General features: G+C 49.3%; 1 protein-coding gene across 4 annotated transcripts in view; it reads left to right on the top strand.

The window, feature by feature from the left end:
• LOC142024812 (butyrophilin subfamily 1 member A1-like) overlaps window positions 1–24,402 on the top strand; it is a 48,515-nt gene that overhangs the window by 5,321 nt on the left and 18,792 nt on the right. For all 4 annotated transcript variants that reach the window (XM_075017063.1, XM_075017062.1, XM_075017059.1 and 1 more), the window contains exons 3-5: window positions 13,160–13,507; window positions 22,688–22,969; window positions 24,069–24,185. In XM_075017063.1, the coding sequence (XP_074873164.1) occupies window positions 13,160–13,507; window positions 22,688–22,969; window positions 24,069–24,185 (747 nt within the window). The remainder of the gene's footprint in view (window positions 1–13,159; window positions 13,508–22,687; window positions 22,970–24,068; window positions 24,186–24,402) is intronic.

The raw sequence follows: 24,402 nt of genomic DNA, 5'->3' as shown, positions 1-24,402 counted from the left end.
ACACAGGGGCAATTAGGATTGTCACCAAATGGAGAAGTCAGAGGAAACAGATCCGACGGGGCTCGAAAGACCCCATCAGATGAAGTGACTTCCAGATAGCGCTTCAAAAGAAGCGACCGACAGCACACCCTGAAGATGTAGAAGAACACTGTTGTCAATTGAAAAATGTTGTAATTGTAGCTTATGGAGAACCCATTGGCTACCAGGCCAAGAAGCATCAGAAGTGGTTTGATGAGAACAATGTGGAAAATGAACACCTGATTGAGGCTTAAAGGAAAGCCTTTAGGGCCTGGCAAAGCGACATCAATTGCACAACAAAGGGGAAAAAAGAACTTTAAAGAGGTCTGGAGACCCAAGTCAGAGAAAAGATCATCTCTGTCTTGTAGCTTATTACCTGAAACAGAAACAGCTGCACAGGGTCAGAATTTGCTGTAGTATGTACTTAAGTGAATTCAAACAAGTTATCTGTTTTTCTATTTAGTAACTTACTTGGATCTGTTTTCATTTGCTTCCTATCAGGCCCCGTGTAAATAATTGTTTCCTGGGGGGAGCAACCACTATGCATATCTCTCTTTCATTGAGAAAGGGAGCTTACCTGATGAACTGTCAGTGTCTTTTACCCAGAGAAAGCTGCATTTGTTTGGGGGTTTGATTCCTTTTAGGGGTTGGTTTGGGGGCTGCTGAGCCCTTGATCTGAATCTTTCCAGAACTCAGGTGGCTCAAGTGTGTGTTGCTTTGCCAGGAGGTGGCAACTCCAACTTTGTGCCTTGTCTGTGGGAGACCAGAGGATCTGGCCCAGTGGTTCAGGGTTGTTGGGAGCCCCAGAAAGCAAGTAGGTGGACATTAGTGTCCGGATCATAATAGGGAACAATCCCAAGGGGACTTCTGTGATACAACCTGTCACACTGGGATCTTGGGTTACAAACGGACAGAGCCTGTTACTCAAGAGAGCAGAAGCTTAGAGCAGTGGTTCTCAAAGCATGGTCCATGGACCACTAGCTGTCCAGGACAATCTTGCAGGTGAGTCATGGGCTTGGGACTCATTTCCCACCATGCAGTGTGGAGCTTCACCCTGGCTGTCCAGCCCCGTGGTCACCCTTCCATGTTACAGCGGTATAGCTGTGTTTTGATGCGGCAGAAGATGAATAGGAGCAATTTAGTGTGTAAGGTATTTAGAAATGCACAAATGCATTTTGTCGTCCTGAGTGTCTGGCTGGTGGTCCATGGAAAGGTTTGTGTTCAGCGGGGTGGGCTGTGAGCCAAGACGATTGAGAGCCACTGTCTTCGGGAAAGGTCCGACAGACTTTGGACCCTTCTCCTTACCCAAGAGTCTCTTGTCCCAGATAAGAATCCAGAATAAGAATGTAATGGGACCAGATCTTCAATGGGTTTATGGTAACATCTTCTTCGAGGAGTGTCCCCATGGCTGCCCCACGTAGTTACTGTAGTACTGATGCGCCAGGGTTGGAGATTTACTGCAGCAGTTCCCTTGGCAGGCTGCAGCTGTGCAGTGACTGACAGGCGCCAAGCGTGACACCTACTGCACACGCACAACCCACCAACCCCTCAGTTCTTTCTCTGCTGCCGTTGGCACTGGCCGGAACCCATTGCTGTTCCCTTGAAATCCATTTCTCTATCATAGTTAGTTTACTGGTTTTATAGTTACGGGCAGAGTTCAGTTAATTAGTATTACTTGTTACTCTACACCATGTGTGTCCAACCCGCAGGCCGCATGCAGCCCTGGACAGCTAGTAATGCAGCCCCACAAGATCTACACTAAAAACAAAACATGCCCAGATCTGGAGGCTTTAAAAGCTGCGCGACATGTAGAATGTCCATGCTGGTTTCGGATGGACATTCTCAATGTGTGAGGGAGCTTGGGAGAAGGACACTGCACCTCCAGAGGTCCCCACTGCAGACAGGCCATGGCCAGAACAAGGAAGGCTCGAGCGCTCCGCCTGAAACTCTCATTGAAAACTCTACGAGGCCTGTATCAGACCCTGAACGTTTCCTCCCACCTCTAGAGCCTTCTCCTAGGGCTTCGCTGGAATCACCCGTCCCACTTGATAAGCCTTCACCAAACCAGCTCCAGGTTCCTCAATGGCCAACAAGAGGCCGTCAGAATCAAGGGACAAATTGCCTCATCAGAAGTCGTCCTACTGAGATAAACATACCCTGGTACCAGCGTATATCACTGGGCCAGGAAGCTCTGGGCACCTCTGGCACTGAGGTTACCCAAGCAGCTACAGCCCAGGCTAAAACTAGCTCTAAGCATTTGGCACAATCAGCACTGCCAGCACTAAAAACTCTGGCACCACCAAGCAGACCATTGGCAATGACTAGAACCATTTTGGCCCTGAGCACGCGGGCAGCACCAATGCTCCTAGAGGTTTCTATGCCCCCCTTGTCAGCACCAGAACTGCAGAGCAAATCACCTGGAAAGCCAGACACGGCACCAACGGTACCTACCATAACACCAACAGCTACGTTTCCTCCTCACAGTGATGGCAGCTGACCTCCCAGCCTTGGGGGTACGAGGCTTCTCCTCTGCTGTACAGGGTGTGCCTTGTCTCCTGTATGGAGTAGAGCATAACGGTTTCCTAGTACCACGGTGGGAGGGTTGGGAGCAGGGGTGGAGCACTGCCTAGTGCCAGAAGTAACCAGCTGCCAGTGTCCACCCTGAGCCGTCTCCTCCTCCACCAGTGGTGTGTCAGCAGTCCTGTGTAGTGGGACAGCTACCTCAGCTGTCTCCACATGAATACTGTCCAGGAATTGCTCGTGGATTCAGATAGTCTTCAGCCTAGTCACCTCCTCCTGTAGCTCTCCCACCTGCCGCCTGAGGGATTCCACCAGCAGGCACCTTTCGCACTGGATGGTCCCCCCAAGCCTGGATATCAGTAAGTGGGAATTGCAAGCCACAGTCTGTGCAAAATGACACCAGGATCTGGGTAGAGGCGTCCATGGTCAGGCAGTCAGTCTGGCTACAGGCAGAGGAGACAGTAGTAGTGCTGGCACAGGTGTTGCGAGTCTTCCTGGCCATCATAGGCCTCCCTCTGTCAAACTCCCTCTTAAACTCCCCTGTCTGCAGCCCCTTATTCGCTTCACTCCTCTGGTCGCTCTGCCTTGACGATGTGCTGACCTACTCCGGGTCCCGTGGGTGCGCGTGGGGTGTGATATAGCCGGGGGAGTCGGGTGGCCCGGGACTGACCACCCCACCTTTATAGCAGCCTGATATAGTGTAGCAGCAATATGTGATTCAGTGTATCCACTTTAAAACCTAGGTTTCCACAGTATTATGAGTACCAGGAACAATAACACTCCGATTGTGAGCACCACAATGCCCTGTGGCTGTTCTAAGTCCCAATAATTCTCTATACAGACCCAGCTAGTCGAGCTAGTGGTATTTACCGATAGTGATTTATTCATTTATTCATAACTACAAATACTTAACACTTGTTATATCTATATCTATATATATATATACATATATAGTTATTTATTTGGCATAGGCTAAACACTAGGTTACATATAGCTGTATATAATTACATGTGACTTACCAATAACATCCAATGCTCCCACATCTCACCAACAACTACGTTACAGCGGCCCTTCAAGTCAGAGATACGGCTGGGTTGGGACCTTTCGTGGTGGTGACGTCCGGGTGATCAGGCCGGGGTCTGCTTTCTGGACTGGAAGTTGCTGGCATCTGCCTTGTGTCCAGGAGCCCACACCCTTATTCCTGCTAAATCACCTTTTATACTGTTTCTTACTTGGGGGTTCGATACCTGGCCAATTAAAGCATTTTTTACCTAATTTGGGCTTTCTATCCTCCCGGCCTGTCAGAATGTGTTACAAGATTTCCTCTGTCCTCGGTCTTTTTCTGAACCTCCCCTGGGACCCTCTGATGTTGTACAACCAAGATGTTCTCTTTGGGGGGCTTCCAGCTACTAGCCCCAGTTGTTCTCTTTGGGGGCTTGCTATCTGCTTGTCAGGATGTTCTCTTTGGGGACTCTCCAACTACTTGTCAACTTTGTGATTTCTTTCTCCTGGCCTGACTTCAGACCTTCCCGCCGTTGTATGATAGCGTTCCAAGATGGAGTGTATGGTCATTCTGCCTTGCGAGTGAGGCCCGGCCACCAGGTGCTCGTGCTCCCACATGCCTCAGTGTTTCCCTCCAGGTCATACATGTTCTCTCATGGTGGCTATCAGCCCACAACCTACTCGGGGCCTGCCTTTTCGAAAACTGACTCCAGCTAGAACGTTAACAACAGTTGTATCCCTCCTCGTCTGGGAAGCTCACCTCCCAGAACACACTGCCCCAGGCCTGTGGACTCCAGAGGAGTCTAGGATCCACATAAATCTCCTGGTGCGCAGAGCATGCCAGCACTTCTTATCCCTTACGTCTTAAAAAAAGACGGTACAGGTGTTAACCAACAACATTTCTAAAGTGTTTTACATCAACAGACAGAGCGGAGCCTGATCCTTCCCACTGTGCATGGAGGTAAGCTGACTTTGACCATGGTGCATCCCGTACCACGTTACTCTCTTTGCCAGCTACCTTCTAGGCAAGGTGAAAACTCTTGTTGATAATCTCAGCTGTAGTTTCCACTTCTTCCGGTGGGGGATCAACACAAGCTATCTCAAACCTGTGTTGAAGAGGTGGGGATACCCCACCACAGACCTGTTTGCATCCTGCTACAATGCCAAATGCTGCCTCTGCTGCTTGAGAGCGGGACTGGGCCTGGGCTCCCGAGGGGATGCCTTCTCCATTCTATGGGCAGCCCCATTGTTCTACGCATTTTCTCCAATCCCACTCATTCTCTGCAACCTTCTAAAAATAAGGCAGGAGGCAGGCAAAGTTATCCCCAGAACTCCCAACTGGCCCAGACAACCCTGGTACTCTTACATTGTAGAAATAAACCCATTCTGGAGGTTCCTTCCAGTCACTGCTCTGCTCCTCTTCCCAGCATCCAATCCACAGATTCCAGAGGAGCACAAGTTATACCTCATGGCTTGGCTCCTAGATGGCTCATTACACAGTACATTCTCACCCGAGATGCAGCAAATTCTTCTCAACTCTTGTAGAGAACCTATGAGAAAAAACCTATAATCAGAAATGACTTTGCTTCACTACCTAGCGCACTTCTCGACATCTCTCTCCTGCGTTTACTTCAATATCAGAAATCCTACAGTACCTCTTCCATCTAAAGAAGTCAGGCCTCTCCCTCAGCTCTGTAAAAGTTCATTTAGCAAATATCAGAGCATGAGACCTTCCAAGCACCAGTTCTTCCATTTTTAAGCACTCAGCTGTTAAATTCCTGAAGGGACTACAGAATAACTTCCCACCTATTAGATCCCCCACCTCAGCATGGGAACTAAATCTTGTTCTAATAGCTCTCACTGGAAAGCCATTTGAACCACTGGCAATGTGCTCCCTCTTGCACCTGTCAGTGAAGACGGAGGTTCTCATGGAAATCCCTTTCATGCGTAGGAGCTGTTTCCACACTAGCATTAATCTGACATTTTAAAGTTGAACTTGGTGTTACGCCTTATTGGGTGGTGGATGCAAGAATGTCAGCCTTAGCTCTCCTTAAAATTGACCTCATGGCTTTTGCAGTGAAGAGAGTCCAATTTTAAAATCAAGCTAAGTGCCTTAAAATTGACTTTATGCTGCAGTACAGACATAGTCATAGATGAGAAAAATCAAATGCCACTCACTCTCCCGTTGACTCTGGTAGCCTACCAAAATCAGAAGAGTCAAAACGAGAGCCTCAGCCGTTCACTTACCACTGTAGAATCATAGAACACTAGGACTGGAAGGAATCTTGAGAGGTCATCGAGTCCAGCCCCCTGCCCTCATGGCAGGACCAAGTACTGTCTAGACAATCCCTGATAGACATTTATCTAAGCTGTTCTTAAATATCTCCACAGATGGAGATTCCACAACCTCCCCAGGCAATTTATTCCACTGTTTGACCACCCTGGCTACGTCTACACGTGCAGCCAACATCGAAATAGGCTATTTCGATGAATAACGTCTACACGTCCTCCAGGGCCGGCAACGTCGATGTTCAACTTCGACGTTGCTCAGCCCAACATCGAAATAGGCGCAGCGAGGGAACGTCTACACGTCAAAGTAGCACACATCGAAATAGGGATGCCAGGCACAGCTGCAGACAGGGTCACAGGGCGGACTCAACAGCCAGCCGCTCCCTTAAAGGGCCCCTCCCAGACACAGTTGCTCTAAACAACACAAGATACACAGAGCTGACAACTGGTTGCAGACCCTGTGCCTGCAGCATAGATCCCCAGCTGCCGCAGAAGCTGCCAGAAGCCCTGGGCTAAGGGCTGCTGCCCACGGTGACCATAGAGCCCCGCAGGGGCTGGAGAGAGAGCATCTCTCAACCCCCCAGCTGATGGCCGCCATGGAGGACCCAGCAATTTCGACGTTGCGGGACGCGGATCGTCTACACGGTCCCTACTTCGACGTTGAACGTCGAAGTAGGGCGCTATTCCTATCTCCTCATGAGGTTAGCGACTTCGACGTCTTGCCGCCTAACGTCGAAGTTAACTTCGAAATAGCGCCCGACGCGTGTAGCCGCGACGGGCGCTATTTCGAAGTTGGTGCCGCTACTTCGAAGTAGCGTGCACGTGTAGACGCAGCTCCTGACACTTAGGAACTTTTTCCTAATGTCCAACCAAAACCTCCCTTGCTGCAGTTTAAGCCCAGTTTAAGCTGCCTTGCTTCTTGTTGTATCCTCAGAGGCCAAGATGAACAAGTTTTCTCCCTCCTCCTTATGACACCCTTTTAGATACCTGAAAACCGCTATCATGTCCCCCCTCAATCTTCTCTTTTCCAAACTAAACAAGCCCAATTCTTTCAGCCTTTCTTCATAGGTCATGTTCTCTAGACCTTTGATCATTCTTGTTGCTCTTTTCTGGACCCTTTCCAACTTCTCCACATCTTTCTTGAAATGCAGTGCCCAGAACTGGACACAATACTCCAACTGAGGCCTGACCAGCACAGAGTAGAACGGAAGAATGATTTCTTGTGTCTTGTTCACAACACACCTGTTAATGCATCCCAGAATCACGTTTGCCTATTTTGCAACAGCATCACACTGTTGACTCATATGTAACTTATGGTCCACTATAACCCCTAGATCCCTTTCTGTCATATTCCTTCCTAGACAGTCGCTTCCCGTTCTGTATGTGTGAAACTGATTGTGCCTTTTGAAATGGAGCACTTTGTATTTGTCTTTATTAAACTTCATCCTGTTTACCTCAGAACATTTCTCCAATTTGTCCAGATCATTTTGAATTTTGACCCTATCCTCCACAGCAGTTTCAACCCCTCCTAGCTTGGTATCATCTGCAAACTTTAATAAACCTATTTTCTATGCCAATATCTAAATTGTTGATGAAGATATTGAACAGAACTGGTCCCAATACAGACCCCTGGAGAACCCCACTTGTTATACCTTTCCAGCAGGATTGAAAGCCATTAATAACTACTCTCTGAGTAAGGTTACCCAGCCAGATTTGCACCCACCTTATAGTTGCCCCACCTGTCCTATTTGCCTAGTTTATTGATAAGACTATCATGCGAGACCATATCAAATGTCTTAAGAAAGTCGAGGTACACCACATCTACCGCGTCTCCCTTATCCACAAGGCTCATTATCCTATCAAAGAAAGCTATCAGATTGGTTTGACATGATTTGTTCTTTGCAAATCCATGCTGGCTGTTCCCTATCAGTGTTTGCAGATGATTTTCTTAATTACTTGTTCCATTATCTTTCCTGCCACAGAAGTTAAACTGACTGGTCTCTAGTTCCCCTTTTTATAAATGGGCACTATATTTGCCCTTTTTGCAGTCTTTTGGAATCTCTCCTGTCTCCCATGATTTTCGAAAGATGATAGCTAATGATTCAGATACCGCCTCCATCAGCTCCTTGAGTATTCTAGGATGCATTTCATCAGGCCCTGGTGACCTGCAGACGAGTAAATTTTCTAAGTGATTTTTAACTTGTCCTTTTTTTATTTTATCTTCTAACCCTACCCCTTTCCCACTAGCATTCACTATGTTAGGCATTCCTTCTTCAGCCCTCTCGGTGAAGACCGAAACAAAGCAGTCATCTCTGCCATTTCCAAGTTTCCTATTACTGTTTCTCTCCCCTCACTGAGCAATGGGCCTACCCTATCCTTGGTCTTCCTCTTGCTTTTAACATATTTTTTAAAAGTCTTCTTGTTTCCCTTTATGCCTAGAGCTAATTTGAGCTCATTTTGTGCCTTTGCCTTTCTAATCTTGCCCCTGCATTTCTGTGGTGTTTGCCTATATTCATCCTTTGTAATTTGTGCTAGTTTCCATTTTTTATACGATTTCATTTTGATTTTGAGATCATGCAAGGTCTCCTGGTGAAGCCAAGGTGATCTTTTGCCACATTTTCTATCTTTCCTACTGTGATGGGGTTCTCGGGTCCCCCAAGCTCTGCACCCTGTCCGCAGGCAGGAGAGTCTCTCACTCAGCAGGAAAACAGCGGGTTTATTAGCTGACAGGACACAGCATCGTGCAGAGGAGTCAGTACAGCAGGCAGAGACGGCCAGTCCAATCCATGTTGAGGAGAGGAGGCCCCGAGGGGCCCCCAGAGCTGGGGCCTTGCCCCCTCCTTTGTCTCTCTCTCCCTCAGCCCAGACTAACTGCTTTCCAACTCCCAGTTCCAATTCAAACCCCTCAGGCTCCACCTCCTCCTTTGTCTGCAGTACAAAGGTGTTACCTGGTCGTCAGGGTTACCCTCAGCAGGAGCCTCACACCCTTTGTGAGCCACTCACACACACACACAGGTATCCCCCACTCCATCACATCTCTCCCCCCTTCGAGACCAAACTGAGCGGGGTCACTCAGCCAGTGACCTGGGGAAGTTCGGGGCCCTCCCCTCGTGATTGGGCATCGGCTGTACCCTCAGTGCTCCCCTTGATGTGCACCACCTCCATGTCATAATCCTGCTGGGGGAGGCTTCAACTCAGGAGCTTGGAATTGGCCCTTTTCATGTGATGCAGCCGGACAAGTCCCTTTAGTTCCCTCAGGTTGGTCGGTCTCCCTGCCTCTGTCTCTGGTCCATCAGCCACGTTCTCAAGTCGGGCAGGCAGAGCCCATACAGATGCTGCAGCACCAACAGATCAGATAGTTCTTTTCTGGTCTGGGCCCTGCCCTGTCTGACCACCAGCCCATACAGCTGCTCCAGCCAATATCTGGAATTCAGTTACAGTCCAGTAAAAGAAGGTACAAATGCTTTCCACCCTTGGCATTTAGCCAGACCACCAAAATGGTTGTGTGCCTCAGTTTCCCCTTCCATGCCACACAATAGGTTTGGAATGTTCCTCCTCATGTGAGAGGTTGCAAGACTAGTTACAGGGAACAATGGTGACATTTCAGAGTTACAGACTCCTTCAACATACAATTCATGCTTCTACATCAATGTCATCATGTCAAATGGCTCTTTCCAAACATTCAGTACATGGTACAATTCTACAGCTTTTGGTAGCAGCACCCCTTGGTTACAGCAGTTAGCGTGAGTAACAGAACAAACCCATTGCAACTGTACATTTACGTTGCTCTTTGGTAGACCACAACCTTTGTGCAACATCCTTGAGAATCTGGTATTTTGGGGATAAATGGCTGAGGCCTTTCTTAGCACCATCAAGTTCTAATCTTCTCTCTTGCCCCCTGGGGTGGAAATCTGATCTCTCTGGCTGTGCCCTCCCTTCTAACAAGAGCTGGGCCATTGATGATCTCAGGGAGACTTCCCCCTGCCAGCCAGCCTGGAAATTTGCAAACCAAACTGCTTTCTGAAAGTTGTTTTGTGAGTCCCAGACGCAGAATCCACATGGAGGAATCCCTGTTTATCCCTTACTGGCCCACCAGGCCCACAGCTCCTTTGTCCTTCCACCTCCAACTACTGCCTCCCCATGGAATCAGAAGTCGAATCCAGTATGAGAATATAAGTGTTTCCACCATCTGGAGATGGGGAATTGCTGGCGCTCTCCTGCATCCTACAGAGACTGACTGTGCAGCTGTTTTTACTTGGTTCTTACAGGGCTGCTCATATTCCCTGATAGTTTTCACTTTACTTGCACCAACTTCCAATTCCTGAGAAACTTTTACCCTGCCTGCTTTGGACCCTTCCAGAGCACAGCCAGTGGTTTCACACTCAGGCAGATCCTGGCCATCAGGAGCTGAAACAAACTTCTCCCCAGGCAAAGGGCTGCTCCGGCTCTCACGACAAGCACCTTTCCTGTTCACTCTCCTTCACCTCACTCCCATTTTCTGCAGTCCCCACAGACGGTTCAGGAAAAGTTTCAGGGAAATTCTCTTCCTCAAGAGCTCCCCCAAACAACAACTCACCCCTGTCTGCCTCCACGGGGGCACTGCTCCCTTGAGCCACAACCAGCTTCTGGGGTTCACCTACACCCAGGATCACTTCTAGCCCATCAGGCAGATTCCCACGTAATCCCCCTCCAGGCAGACAGCCAGTACCACTGGACAGAAGGTTAGGGTCCCTTTCCTCCCTTCTGCTACCAGCTCCTTTATCTTCATCAGTCAGCGTAACTCCATTGCCTGTCTGTTCTTGTGTCCTGGCGAGAGGGTGACTCTGGTAGGACAGAGTCCTCTCACCCCCTCCCAGTAACACCTCAGCATCAGGCAAAGAACAAGTACCAGAATCGTCTGGTCTCTGGGATTCCCTGATGATACTAACTGGATTAGACCAAGTTAATGCATCATCCCCCCTGAGAGACACAGAGGTAGGCCCACTTCCCATCTGGGCTTCATCTGCCCTCAGATCCAGCTCTGGGATCTTGGCCCCATCTCGAGCCCCCACAGGCTCAGGCAAAGGATTCACTTCCCCAGAAGCAGAAGCACTTTTCTTGCACCAAGGACCAGTGTCCTTAGCAGGGATACCACTGCCCATCCCAGAGCCATTCCCTCTGCTCCAGCCCCCATGGCTGGATTCAGAGACACACCTGGAATGCTCTTTCCTGGTGGTTCCTTCTCCAGCCACCCTAGGCTGGGTAAGTCTTCCTCAGACAATGGGCTAGTTTCCTCATTGGCACCTTTTCCAAACGCAGGCTCTGCTCTCTCCCCAGGCTGCTGCTGCTGTTCAACACAGATAGACAATGGGAGACACTCTCTCCTTTGTCCCTGCCCCAGCTCCCCGGCTGGTCTCCACACACACACAGAAGGTGAAGCAGCTTCTCTCACAGAGAACTTGCCATTCCCAGTGGATCAGCTGCTTTCCTGTACAGACACACAGGCACCTTCCTCGGCCCAGGCCTGGAAAACTCTTCGCAGGTCTGTCTTGGCCACTAGTAGATGATGGGTTGGAATCGCTCCTTCCCTCCTTGAGCTCTGGCAGGCCACTCGGTTCAGAGCTCCATGCAGTCCAGGGTTCCCTGCCCCCATCCGGGCTCACCTCTGCAGGATTGTCCCCAACCCTCAGCTCCGCCACTGCACATCCACGCTGCCTTGTCCAGCTTCTTTAATCTCGATTCGGTTTCCAGGTGCTGCCACTTCACAGCGGAGTTGCTGAGCGTGGTCGCAGGCTCTCAGGCTGATGCCCTCTGCACCCCACGATTCCTGGAAGAATCCCTTCAGTGTGCCAGGCTCCTTGCGGATCACAAGCTCCCTGGGGTTAGGCCGTAGGCCCCTCTGCCCTCTGGGACCGACTCCAACAGACTCTCAGAGGAACCCCTTCTTCAGTGTGACACCCGCTCTCAAGGACCATGAGCACACTGTCTTGGGAAGAACTCATTCAGCGTCAGCCTCCTTGTGGGTCACTTGTTTCTGGGGTTGGGCCCTCGGCCCCTCCACCTTCTGGGACCGACTCCAACAGATTCCCAGGAGTAACCCCTGCTCGGGTGCGGCACCCCCTCTTGAGAACCATGACCACAGTTGCTTGGGTTCGGCCGCAGGCCCCTCCACCTTGGGAAACTGCACCTCACTGCCCGTCAGCACACCTGGGTCTCACAGGCCCCTCTTCTTCTTCCGTGGTGCCCGTCACTTACTAATGGATGCTCCATCCTCGGGGTGCAGAACATCCCACTTCTGACACCAGTGTGATAGGGTTCTGGGGTCCCCCAAGCTCTGCACCCTGTCTGCAGGCAGGAGAGTCTCTCACTCAGCAGGAAAACAGCGGGTTTATTAGCTGACAGGACACAGCATCGTGCAGAGGAGTCAGTACAGCAGGCAGAGACAGCCAGTCCAATCCATGTTGAGGAGAGGAGGCCCCGAGGGGCCCCCAGAGCTGGGGCCTTGCCCCCTCCTTTGTCTCTCTCTCCCTCAGCCCAGACTAACTGCTTTCCAACTCCCAGTTCCAATTCAAACCCCTCAGGCTCCACCTCCTCCTTTGTCTGCAGTTCAAAGGTGTTACCTGGTCGTCAGGGTTACCCTCAGCAGGAGCCTCACACCCTCTGTGAGCCACACACACACACACAGGTATCCCCCACTCCATCACACCTACGCAGTGGAATAGCTTGTTTTTGGGCCCTTAACAATGTCCCTTTGAAAAACTGCCAACTCTCCTTCATTGCTTTTCTCCTCAGTCTTGCGTCCCACAGGATCCTACCTACCAGCTCTCTGAGTTTACTAAAATCCTCCTTCCTGAAATCCATTGTCTCTATTTTGCTGTTCTCCTTTCTACCCTTCCTTAAATTGAGAACTCCCTGATTTCATGATCACTCTCATCCAAGCTGCCTTCCACTTTCACATTCTCAATCACTTCCTCCCTATTTGTTAAAATCAAATCTGGCATGTCTACATCAGCTATATTGTTTGTGCAGCTGAAGTTGTGTAACGTAGGTTAACGGCCGGTGGTAGTATAGACAAGGCTTCACTGTGGCTGTGTCGACACGAACTGAAAACTTTGAAAAGGCCATGCTAATGGCCATATCGAAGAATATTAATGACATGCTGAAATGAATATTCAGTGCCTCATCAGCATGCCGCCAGCAACGACACTTCAAAAGTGCCATGGTTTGCTTGCGCATGGCTTCTTTACACTGAGGTCCTTTTCGAAATGATCCTGAGAACGTTGAAATCCCCTTATTCCTATCACCTGCCCCCAGACTCTCGCTGATTTAATTTCCGTTGTATATTTCACAGCACAATTCACAGTGATTGGACCTGACCATCCAGTCGTTGCCTTGGTAGGCGTGGAGGCCGTCCTGCCCTGCCACCTCTCCCCCAACATGAGCGCTGAGACCATGGAGGTGAGATGGTTCCGATCCAGGTATTCATCAGTTGTGCACCTCTATGGTGACGGGCAGGATCAGTACGGAGAACAGATGCTGGAATATCGAGGGAGAACTGAGCTCTTCAAAGACGACATCACCAGTGGGAGAGTTTCCCTGAGAATACGCAACATACGGCTATCAGATGATGGGCGGTACACCTGTTTTTTTCGGTCCAGTGACTTTTATGAAGAAGCTTTATTGGAACTGCAGGTGGCAGGTCAGTAACTTGTTCTGATACTTTGACATCTGCAACCGGGTAATAAGGGGATTCAGAGGGCTCATTGTGAGATGACACCTGATTTTTCTCATCCTGGGGCAGTAGCTCTGGTCAAGTTTGATTCTAGTTTATTGTTTAATATCCTTTTTTTTCTCAATTTTCTAAGCTCCGGACGTGCGCTCAATTATCCTAAAAACTGCTGTGACTCATTGGAGTCGGGTGGGTTTAGTGGCCCAAAGGTGAGGTAATTTGAGCAAGGGGTTAAAGAGACACACAAATACCTCCAACAGTCAGGTGGCATGAAGATGTTGGGGTAATTACAACTGTTTTGTGTGCACTTGGGGCTCAAACAGTGGCTGTGATCCCACCCGCCCTGACGGATTGATCTGGGCTCACCTCTGGCCCGTTCAGGGTAACAGATGTTGATACACAGAGCCCTGGTCTGTGTGAGGGACAATTGAGACATTCCCACCCCCAGGACAGGTAGAGGCAGGAGGCCTGAGCCCTGCAGGTGCTGTCAGAGAGATCAGGAGAGGCACAGCTAGTTCTGTAACCAGGACCTGAGGTTTAGAGCCGGTGAAGCGAACAGCTGCCTTATGCTCAAACACTGAGTTTGGTCCTCACGAACCATCCCTGACTTCCCAACTGTTCTCATCCCATCACCCTTGTTCTGTGGGTGGCCTGGGCTGTCACCTTCACACACCCTGGTGATCACTGTCATGTCTGACCCAAGGGTTCTGCCAGTCTCCATGGCAGGGAGTCTGTTCTCTGCTCCTGACACAACCTGCTGTAATAAGGGTGGGGCGACGACGCACTCACCTCAGGGCACATCTGTGTCCCAGCTGTACATGGCTCGTAAGGTGGCAGCTGCTGCTGGAGGACAAAGGTGAGGAGGCAGGGAGGGAAAGTGAGTGACGGGAAGAGGCATCAGCCACACCCAGCAGGAGGCAGCTCAGGTGACCCTGGTGCCTGCTTCCCCCTCACGCCTGCTGCACAGATTGGCACCCAGCAGCTGGGAGGGCTTCACCCTGCCCCCCAACATGGATCAGGGCAGGGAGCAGTAGCCAGGGGAACAGGTAGCAGAGATAAAGAGGAGGAAGGGGCAGGAGGCAGACTGACCCCAGCCTGCTCCGCCCCTCCACGTCCACCCCAGGCCCTCAAATCCAACTTGTCCCCAGAGTCCCACTCACCCTGCAGCCCCCCTGACACCGTCACAATCCCAGCTGGCAAGTCCCCAGGCAGGGGAGGGGGCACTGCATGAGCACCCACAGCAGCTGCAGGGGTGTAATTAGCCACATGCAGCTTATTCTGTGTTATCTGCCCCCGGCCCCCGCAGCAGCAGGAGCAGCAGCTGCCACTGCCAGCAGCTCAATGAGCCGCAAATGGCTCTTAAAGGACAACATGGAGCTCAGAGGGAGCTGCTCAGCTGTGTAACCCAGTCGGCTTTGAGGTGTGGCACCTCAGGTGAGTGCCTCATTTTCCTCACGCTCGTTATGGCCCTGGGCGTGCCTGCTGCTCTGCCCTGCTTCGGGGCAGCCACTGGTGTACTGTTTGACTGCTGAGCCATCCGAAAGGGAGCTGGACCTCATTAACGGATGCCCCATCCTGCCCTAGGGCCAGGGCTTATACCCAGTCTGCAGCCCTGCTGAAAAGCACTGAACTTACAGACCACGGAGACTTTAGTTGGGTGCTGTGACCTTCCCCCGGCTCAGACCACTCCATGCACACACATGGGATACTTACAACTTGGAAAACGACGCCTTCTGAGAGCATCTAGTACGAAATGCATCGTGATTGTGCAATCCTGTCGTAATCGTACTGTGGCCAACACAGGCGCAGGATCAACAAATGTCACGTCCGTCACCAAAAGTTCTGCCAGTGACGGAGAAGTGCTGTGGTAACTTCGGCAGTGCATTTTCACAGCACGCGCCCTCTGGCAGCAGGAGGCGTGCACAGCTGGTGCTTTCGCATCAGTCATTCAAGCAGTGCAATGGGGGTAACTATCCCACTGTGCTCGTCATCACCCTCTGTAGCTAAGCGGCGTGAGACGGCCAAGTCGGTCGCAGAGTATCAGTCGTGTGGTGTCAACGTCACATGATGCATTTTTTGCCTCAGCGGTCCATGGGCTCTGGACTGCAATTCAGGGCATTTCTGAATGGGCCCAGTTTACTGAGAGTCTCCCATCTCGGCCGGAAAGGATGGAACCTGCATTGCTCTGCTCTGCTGAGGCCACTCTTGTGGACAGTCGTGCAGTATGTCCTGAGCACCACATCTGAGCAGGAATCAGAGCTGCCAATGTTGTGCGTGGTAGTGGAAGAAACACCAGATTACTGTTGGCGTTCGAGGAGCAGCAGTGCTCAATGGGCCGGCGTTTTGGGGTTCGGGGAACAAGCACTCAGTGGTGGGGTCACACTGCTGTGCACTTTTGGGATGATGGGCAGTGGTTGCTGAACTTTCAGATGGGGAAAGCCACCTTCCTGGAGCTGTGTGCAGAGCTCTCCCCAGAACTGCAGTGCAAGGGCACCAGAAGGACAAGGCTATGAATACAACACAGTAGAGCACAAAGCAAAGATGAAGGAGCTGAGGCAGGTATTCCAAAAGGCATCGGGGGAAACCATGTCTCCAGTGCTGCACCAAAGACCTGCCACTTCTATTAGGAGCTAGGCGCCATCCTCAGCAGTGGCCCCGCTTCCACCTGCAAGTGCCTGGTTCTTACTTTGGTGGGGCTGGAGACATCGGACACCAGGCTCAAACATGGTGACAAGGTCATGGTCAAGGAGGCGGAGGATGATTTGGAGCGCACAGCAGGGTTGCCAGTGACATGGCAAGAAAGCTTCTCTTTTTCAGAGATTCAGCCAGTCCAGCAGGTTGTCTCTGGTGTGCATGATGCAGGAAAGGAAAGCCCAGGCAACTGATCTTCTGAGGTCGTGCCGCTCCATTCTGTGCTGTTCAGCTCTTCTTTGGTCTGTGTATTGTAGAAGTGGATGAAGGGATACAAATCTGCAAGATTAGCTGTGTTGCAGTGGGCTCCACATTTCCCAGTGAAGAGAAGAAGTGTGGTACAGGAGTATGTTAATTCACACTGAGATTTCACAGGAACCCTCTAGAGATATGTACCAGCAGGTGAATTTTTCTGAAGGGATTGATGCTGTGTGTGAACTAATCATCACACTTTTTGGTACTGTTTCCCGTGCTAATGCTGACGAGGCCTTTCGGGGGATTCCTTTTCACACTGGCAGCACACCAGCACCAGCTAAGGAAATGACCGAGGCGTAGCGAGGAGGACGTGTTCCAGGCAGTGCTCCAGTCCTCAGGAGCAGAGAAAAGGGAAGGCAGGAAGTGGAGTGAAAGGGAAAGGCAGGAGAGAAAGTAAGGAGGACATCCTAAAGGGACAGGAGTGAGCCATTAATGTGATGGAGGAGCAAGCGGAGATGCTGAAATCCCTACTCACACTTCAGTTGGAGCATGTGCATGCTTGCCTTCCCCTGCTGCCAACGCAAAATGACTCTCCGTGCCCTCCACTAGTTCTGCTCACACATTCCTTACAACTTCCTGCATCTCTCTGTGCCCTGTTCACCCCATCCATTTGCACAACTTTCAGAAGGACAACTGGACTTACGCAGAGCTCTGAGAGTCTCCACTGCCCTTCCCTGTTATCTCCCTTCCCACCAATCCTTCTGTGTGTGTTAATTGTTGTTTAGTAAAAGCAGTCTCTGCAGGAGAACCACTCGTCATTTGCATCCTACTTGAAGTCATTGATGCTGGTAGAAATACCACAGAAGTAGTTTAATCTAGAATGTTGAGACCAAACAAGATAACTGAAATGAGTTAATCATGGCAGTGTGATGTATAATACATATTACTGTTGTTCATTGCTCAAATATTGCTTCAAAACCTCCCTGATTCTCCCAGTCCTTCCTTGTGCCCCTCTACTAGCAGTTGTCTCTGTTACTCAGATTCAGCACTCGTACGATTTGTGTCAGTGCTCCACCCCAGGGAAACTTTTTACCCTTGCCTTCACAAATATTATGGTGCACACAGCAGTCTGCCATGACCATGGGAATATTTTCCTCATTTATGGCTAAACTGCCACAAAGGCAGCACCAGCACACCCTTGATCTGCCAAAGGCTCATTCCAGGTCATGCTGCAGCTGATAGCCTTAGTGTCAAATCCTTGTCTACTGCTGTCCAGGTTTTCCATGTAAGGCTTCATGAGCCTTGGTAGAATGGGGAAGGCTCAGTTTCCCAGGCTCCTATAGGCCTGTCGGAATTCATCACTGGAATCATCTGGTGCAGAAAGAATGTACTTGTTTTTCAGTCACTTTCTGTATAGACCAGCATTCTTGATGACACAGTTTACAGGGTAAACATCTCTGATCCTGCACACTCTGGTCTGGCAACATCTATGGTCCAGCATAGTTTTAAGTAGCCAGATGCCCACTTCTCCTGGCTGTGGCCAAGTTTCCAGCAGTCCCATAAAGTTTCTTGACAGCCACCAGTCCTGACTCCCAGTGCCCTTTGCTGTTACTTAGCTCTACTTTTCCTCTAAATGTCTTTTAAGAGCCCAGGAAGCAGTGGAAGTGTTGGTAATGCTGCTAGACAACATTGATCCCCTATGGTTTGGCAAATTCTCTGGTTTAGCACCAGTCAAGTCCCGCGGGTGCCTGACTAGAGAGATTCAACCTGCAGTATACAGTAATCTCCTTGTTTGCTTCGATTCTATTCTCCCTTATTTATCTGTGTAGTCAAGTAAGCATCGATGGACATCCCTCCCCATCAGCCTTGGAGTGAGGACACATCCCCTGCTACCATGTGTCTGTAAAGGTTAATTCCCTTAATGAGAATTGAGCAGTCACTGGAGCTCAAGCCCTCTGGGAAGGGCAGAACATAAGTATCAGGGGCTTGGGCCCATAGGCAGGATGGAAGAGTCTGTTGCCTGTTGTCATGGCTGAGGCTGAGGCCAAGCAAACACAGGCCTCTTGACCTAAGATGGGTAAGTGGCCACCCACCTTTATCCTGTGGGTATCCTCCATCTTCCCAGGCTGCCCAGCTATTGGCAGTCCCAGCAGCTCTTCAGTGTCCTTGTTGGTTGGCAGCCCTGGCAGTGACTTTCAATCCTCAGTGCTACAGAGGACCCTCTTGGGCACAAGTCCCTGCAGAGAACGGGAGGCATCTGTCTCCTTTGCTGGCTCCTGCCCAAGTGAAATGAAGGCCCGTCTTTTAAACCTTGTGCCCCACCCCTCTGCTTCCAGTGGGGTGAGCATGGCTTTCCTGGCTCCACACACCAAGGGGGTATGTTGCAGTTCTTTTCTGTCTGGCCTAGCAGATGGCCATATCCCCTATGCTATGAGTCACTTTCATAACTGATGCCCTGTGTGACTTCTGTGGGTCAGGCTTTTTGTTTATTTCTGTTTTGCTTTTGTTCTGATTTTGATGAGAATGCATGTTGTATTTGTTATTTACATGCAACTTCAATGAAGTGCATGTTTTTGCATCATTTGATTGCATATGTTTTGTTTGTTATGGATTTACATTTTATATAAAGACAACCAAATCTGAGTTTTTAAAAACAGAATCCTGACAAGAGAAGGCTCCAGACAGCTGCCCCTTCTCTCCCACCCCATGGAGGATCTTCTGTGTTAAATTTCCAAACAGTGTAAGGCCTTCTCTGCACAGCAGCCACAATCAAAATAACAATCACTTTGACTTCACAGACTGGGATAAATTGAAGCCTCTTTTTCCACATTAAGTTCATTTCACTTCAGTGTAGCTCATCAGTAAAGGTGTGGCCTGCTGTAGAAGGCATTACCTTAACCCTGGATTTCCTTGTTATCTAAGCTCTAGTATTTTGTGGGTGTAGATGTATTTCCTGGCTCTCAGAGGAGTGAGAGTTTTTCGCTGTCGCCCTTGGCAGTCGTATATCATTATCATCAATAACCATGGGCTCAGCGCCCGTTGGTGTCTGATGTCTCTCTCACTATTGCCTTCCATCTTTCCCTGTCCAGTGCCGAGTGGCTTAGTTTCTGTAGACTAGCTCCGCACCAATCTACTACATCATCTACCCATTCTCTGTGGGGTCTGCCTCTCCTATTCGAACCTTCCATTATGCCGGATACCAGGGTCTTGATTTTTCGTTCGTCGTCCATTCTGCAAATGTGTCCAAATAGTTGTAGCTTCTGTTTTATAACCTTCTGCAGCAGGTTCTCTTTTGGCGTATCTTCTATATAATTCCTCATTGGTGACCTTCTGCATCCATCCTATTCTCAGAATCTTTCCATAACAACTCGTTTTGAATGCCAATATTCCTCTCTTCCAATCTTTCATTGTCACCCGTCTCACATCCGTACAACATGCTGCTGAATACACACGTTTTCAAAATGTTCAGCTTCATTCTTAAGCAAATCGCTTTGGTTTTCCAGATCTTATCCATCGCCTTCAAACTCGCTCTTGCTTTCGCTATTCTAGTCGCTATTTCCTTCTTCCAGTCTAGATCATACCTTATGTTGCTCCCCAGATATGTGAACTTCTCTTCAGTTTCTAGTTGAATACCATCCACACTAATCTTCCTTCCTATTTCCTTATCTGCAAATACCATTGTTTTTGTTTTATTGATGATCACAATCAGTCTGTACCACTTCTCTTCTTTGTTTAGTACCTGCACTGTTTTCGCTAGCTTCTCCTCGTCTTCCTCAATGATAACTATATCATCCGCGAACCTCAAGTTGTTAATTCTTTTCCTGTGCACAGATATCCCTTCTACCTCTTCCTTGATCTTGCCCGTCACTCTCTCCAGATGTGCGATGAAGATACTTGGCCATATTGGATCTCCTTGTCTCGTACCTCCACTTGTGTTAAACCAACTTCCTAACTCCCTGCATGTTTTCACCACTGCCTCCGCATTATCATTGATATACTCCAACAACCATATTAGTCTGCTATCCACTCCGTATGACTCCAACACCGCGCAAGTCACTTTCTGATCTACACTGTCAAATACCTTTTGAAAATCAACGAAGCGAGCGTGTACGTTTTTGTTCTTTCGTCAAGCTTTCTCTGCTATCAGTCTGAGTGCCAATATCTGCTATATGATACTTCTGTCTTTTCTGAAACCCACTTACTCATCTTCTATCTGTTCTCCTATCTGCGATCTTAATCTCTCAGTCAGTATGATCATCAGCACCTTACCTAGATGACTCGTTAGGGCAATCGTTCTGTAGTTCTTGCACTCCAATGTACTTCCTTTCTTAGTCATTTCACTGCTTTTTCTACTTCCTCCTTTGAAATATTCGTTTCATTCTCGATGCTCGGGGGAGATCTCTCTTTCAATTCTTCAGTGAGTCTCTTCTGAGTCACTCGGGTCCAACTGTTCTTTGTATAGATCAGTGCAATATCTCGTCCATCGCTGCACAATCTTCTCTCTGTTCATGAGCACTTCTTCGTTCTCATCTTTGATCGCCATCTGCTTCGGTTCCATTTCCTATTAATATTCCTAATTGTCTTATACACCTCCCTGCTCTTACACTCGCCGTAATACCTCTCGATATCTTCGCATTGCTCCTCTAACCATTTCTTCTTATCCTTTCTGGCTGCTTTCCTTACCTCTTTGCATTTCATTCTATATTGATGTTCTGCCATCTCAGACACATCTCTTCTGATCTTCAACGCTCTTTTCTCTTGAACCAACTTCAGTGTCTTCTGGGTAATCCACTTCTTATTGATCTTTTCTTCCTCTGGAACAGTCTGCTCAATTGCCTCTTCTATAGCAGTGACTATCCCTGCGACTCTCTTATGTAGCTCTTTCTCTGTGCCGATATTCTTATTCTTCTCTTCGAGCACTGCTCTGTATGCATTCCCTGTCTCTTCCTCACGTAGCCTCACCACATCTCTTCTTTTCTTACACTGTGTCTTACATTTTCTTTTGAGTTTTATCTTGATGTTTGCGACCACTAGACTGTGGTCTGAGTCTATATCCACTCCTTGGAAAGTTCGGCACTGCTGTACTGATGTTATCCATCTTCTTATCAAAATCCTATCTCTCATGTTCTTGGACTTCCCCTCATTCGATCACTAGGTCCACTTCCTACAGTCCTTTTGTTGGAATCTCATGTTGCAAATCACCATCTCATGCTCTGTAGCAAACTGTAACAGTTTCTCACCTGGTTCATTTCTTTCTCCACATCCAAACCTTCCCGTGACTCTCTCCCAACCTTCATTATCTGTTCCAATCTTCGCGTTCCAATCTCCTTCGATGATCAGCACATCTTTCTTCGGTATCTCCCCCACCGTCTTTGTCAAGTCTTTATAAAATAGCTCAATCTCTTCCTCCGTCCTGTCTGACTTGGGTGCATACACCTGAATGACTGAGTCTGAAGAAGTGGGTCTATCCCATGAAAGCTCACCTAATAAACTATTTTGCTAGTCTTTAAAGTGCTACTTGACTGCTTTTTGTTCTGAATGACTGAGATGTTGAGTGGTTTTTGCTTCGAATTGCACGACTATCATTCTTGCACTCACTGGTTTGTATCCTAATAATGCTCTTCTAGCTGTTTTGCTAAGAGGGAAACCAACTCCTGCTTTATGCTGCGTTTAGTTTCCTGACCAAATGACTTTGCAACCACATATCTCTCCTGATGCCGTCCAACGCATCTCTGCCGGTCCAAGTGTATCACATTGGTATCTCTCCATATCCTTCCGCAGCAGCTCTACGTTCCAGTTGCCCACAGTGTTCGGATGTTCCATGTTCCAATGGAGATTACATTGAACTCCCTAGTGTCTGGTTTTCCTTGTGAATTAATGTATGATTTGTCTGTAGGTAGAAGTGCCAGAGGTTTCATGAAATAGTGCAGACCCTGTATGCACAGTCTTAAAAGGTTTGCAAATAACTTACCTTAGTTTTACTTGAGTCGATTGCTTGAATTCAGAGTGTCTACACAGGGATTTGCACTGGATTTACTGAACCACTCAACTAAATTGGACCAAGTTTGTGCATACAACAGCCCCAACATTAAGATTAATTCTATCAGATTGGAACCCACCTAGTGTAACTAATCAAACACATGCATGAAATCACATTCAGGTCTCTGTTTAACAGGAAATGGCTTTTGATAACAGTATAATAAAGCTTTTGGCTCAACACTGGACACTGTAGAATTATCAGAAGTTTATTTATTTCTTCCGTAGGTTTGGGCCCTGCTCCTGTCATTTCTGTGGAGGGACATCAGGAGGGAGGGATCCGGCTGGTGTGTCGATCATCCGGATGGTACCCAGAGCCTGAGGCTGAGTGGAGAGATCACCAGGGGCAGCGCTTACCATCGGCCTCTGAAACTATCTCCCCCAAGGACAGCGGCCTGTTTCAAACAGAGATTGCCATTGTTATAGCAGAAGAGTCCAATCAGAAACTGTCCTGCTGTGTGAGGAACCACCGTGTCAACCAGGAGAAAGAGTCAGCGATTTCCTTAGCAGGTCAGTTGCCATCCGCGCTGTGTATAGATAGACTGAGATGCTGCAGACAGGAGCCGAGAGTACAGGTTGCACCTCCCTGGTCCAGCACCCTTGGGACCTGCATGGTCCCAAGCCAGGTGTTTTGCTCGACCAAGGGAGGTTAATGTCCTCTGATTCCCACTCCCTGGCTGCCCTTGTGGTCACAGATCCCGGCTCCCACTGGCTTCCCAGCCGTCTGAACCCATGTGGCTGCTGGCTCTGGCTCTGGCTGCAGCCCCAGCTTGCCCTCCTGCCTGGGCTCTCTGGTGCAGGAGCAATGTTGTCAAACCAGAACGTGCTGGTTTTAGGGGGTGCAGCCTGTATTTATCATCATGTCTCCTCGTTAGTAGCCTGAATCTTCAAGGTGCTGAGCATGTCTGGTAAAGTTCTGAGCAAACCCGCGTCTGTTTAGGGGTGGGATTTTCAGGTCGTGTTTGCAGACTAGCGGGCTCTGCAGCAAAGCGATCAGGATCAGGGCTGGTCCACTGGTCAATTCATGGCAATTTGGGGTGTAACTCTGCCTCTCACTGGCCTGCTGGGCACTGCTGCCTGCACCGACAGTTCTGTCTTGGGCTTCAGTCCACCCTGCTTTGAAACCCGAACTGATCAACATGCACCAGCGAAGTGTTCGATCACTACTGCAGGGTCCCTGCACCCAGGTAGTGCACAGCAGAGTAGTGCGAGGTACATTATTTTTTGTCAAATTCCAAATTTCTTGGTCCAGGAGGAGTTACAGTCCAGACTCCAGAGAATATCATAAGGTAAAATAAGTAAATAAAGAGTGTGGGGTGTATTCAAAAGTTTCTGGTCACCCACATTTGGTTCACACTCCACCTACTGTCTATCCCTGGCCTCGGGGATGTTCGAATTGACACCAGTTGGAGGTAGGTTTGGCACAGCAGAGTCCTCTCCTGTCCCCCTAACACGCCCCCGCCCATTGAGGAACCATGTTGGATTAATAACATAAAGGTGTCACATCTACCTGTGTATTTTCCTGTGTAGTCAGAGTCCCCACTGGCCCAGTGTCCTGCCTTCATGCTGCACATATTTGCTCCCAAGTCAAGGGCACTCTCTCTTGCAGAGCTGTTTTTCCCAAGGATCAATCCCTGGCTGGTGGCTCTGGCTGTGATCCTGCCTCTGCTGGCTGTTCTCATCTCCCTGGCCAGTTACTGCTTCTGGAGACAGCACAGAGCAAAAGGTGAAGTAAGGAGAGTCGGGCAGGCAGGAGGGTGAACGTGTGGGGGGCGAGAGAGATTAGTAGCGGCGTTGGGATTAGTGGGTTTTGATGTTGTTCGGAGGAGTTGCAGGCAGCAGGAGCTGGGCTGAGGGTGATGGGGGACCTGAATAAATTATGACTTTGTCTGAACTGAATCAAGTGGTTTCACCCCTCAGCTCTCACTGGAGAGTCCAACTGA

The sequence above is a fragment of the Carettochelys insculpta genome, chromosome 22 (assembly GCF_033958435.1).
Source record: "Carettochelys insculpta isolate YL-2023 chromosome 22, ASM3395843v1, whole genome shotgun sequence".
Classification (NCBI taxonomy): Eukaryota; Metazoa; Chordata; order Testudines; family Carettochelyidae; genus Carettochelys; species Carettochelys insculpta.
The sequence above is the reverse complement of the archived record's forward strand: the minus strand, read 5'-3'. Positions and strand labels throughout refer to the sequence as shown.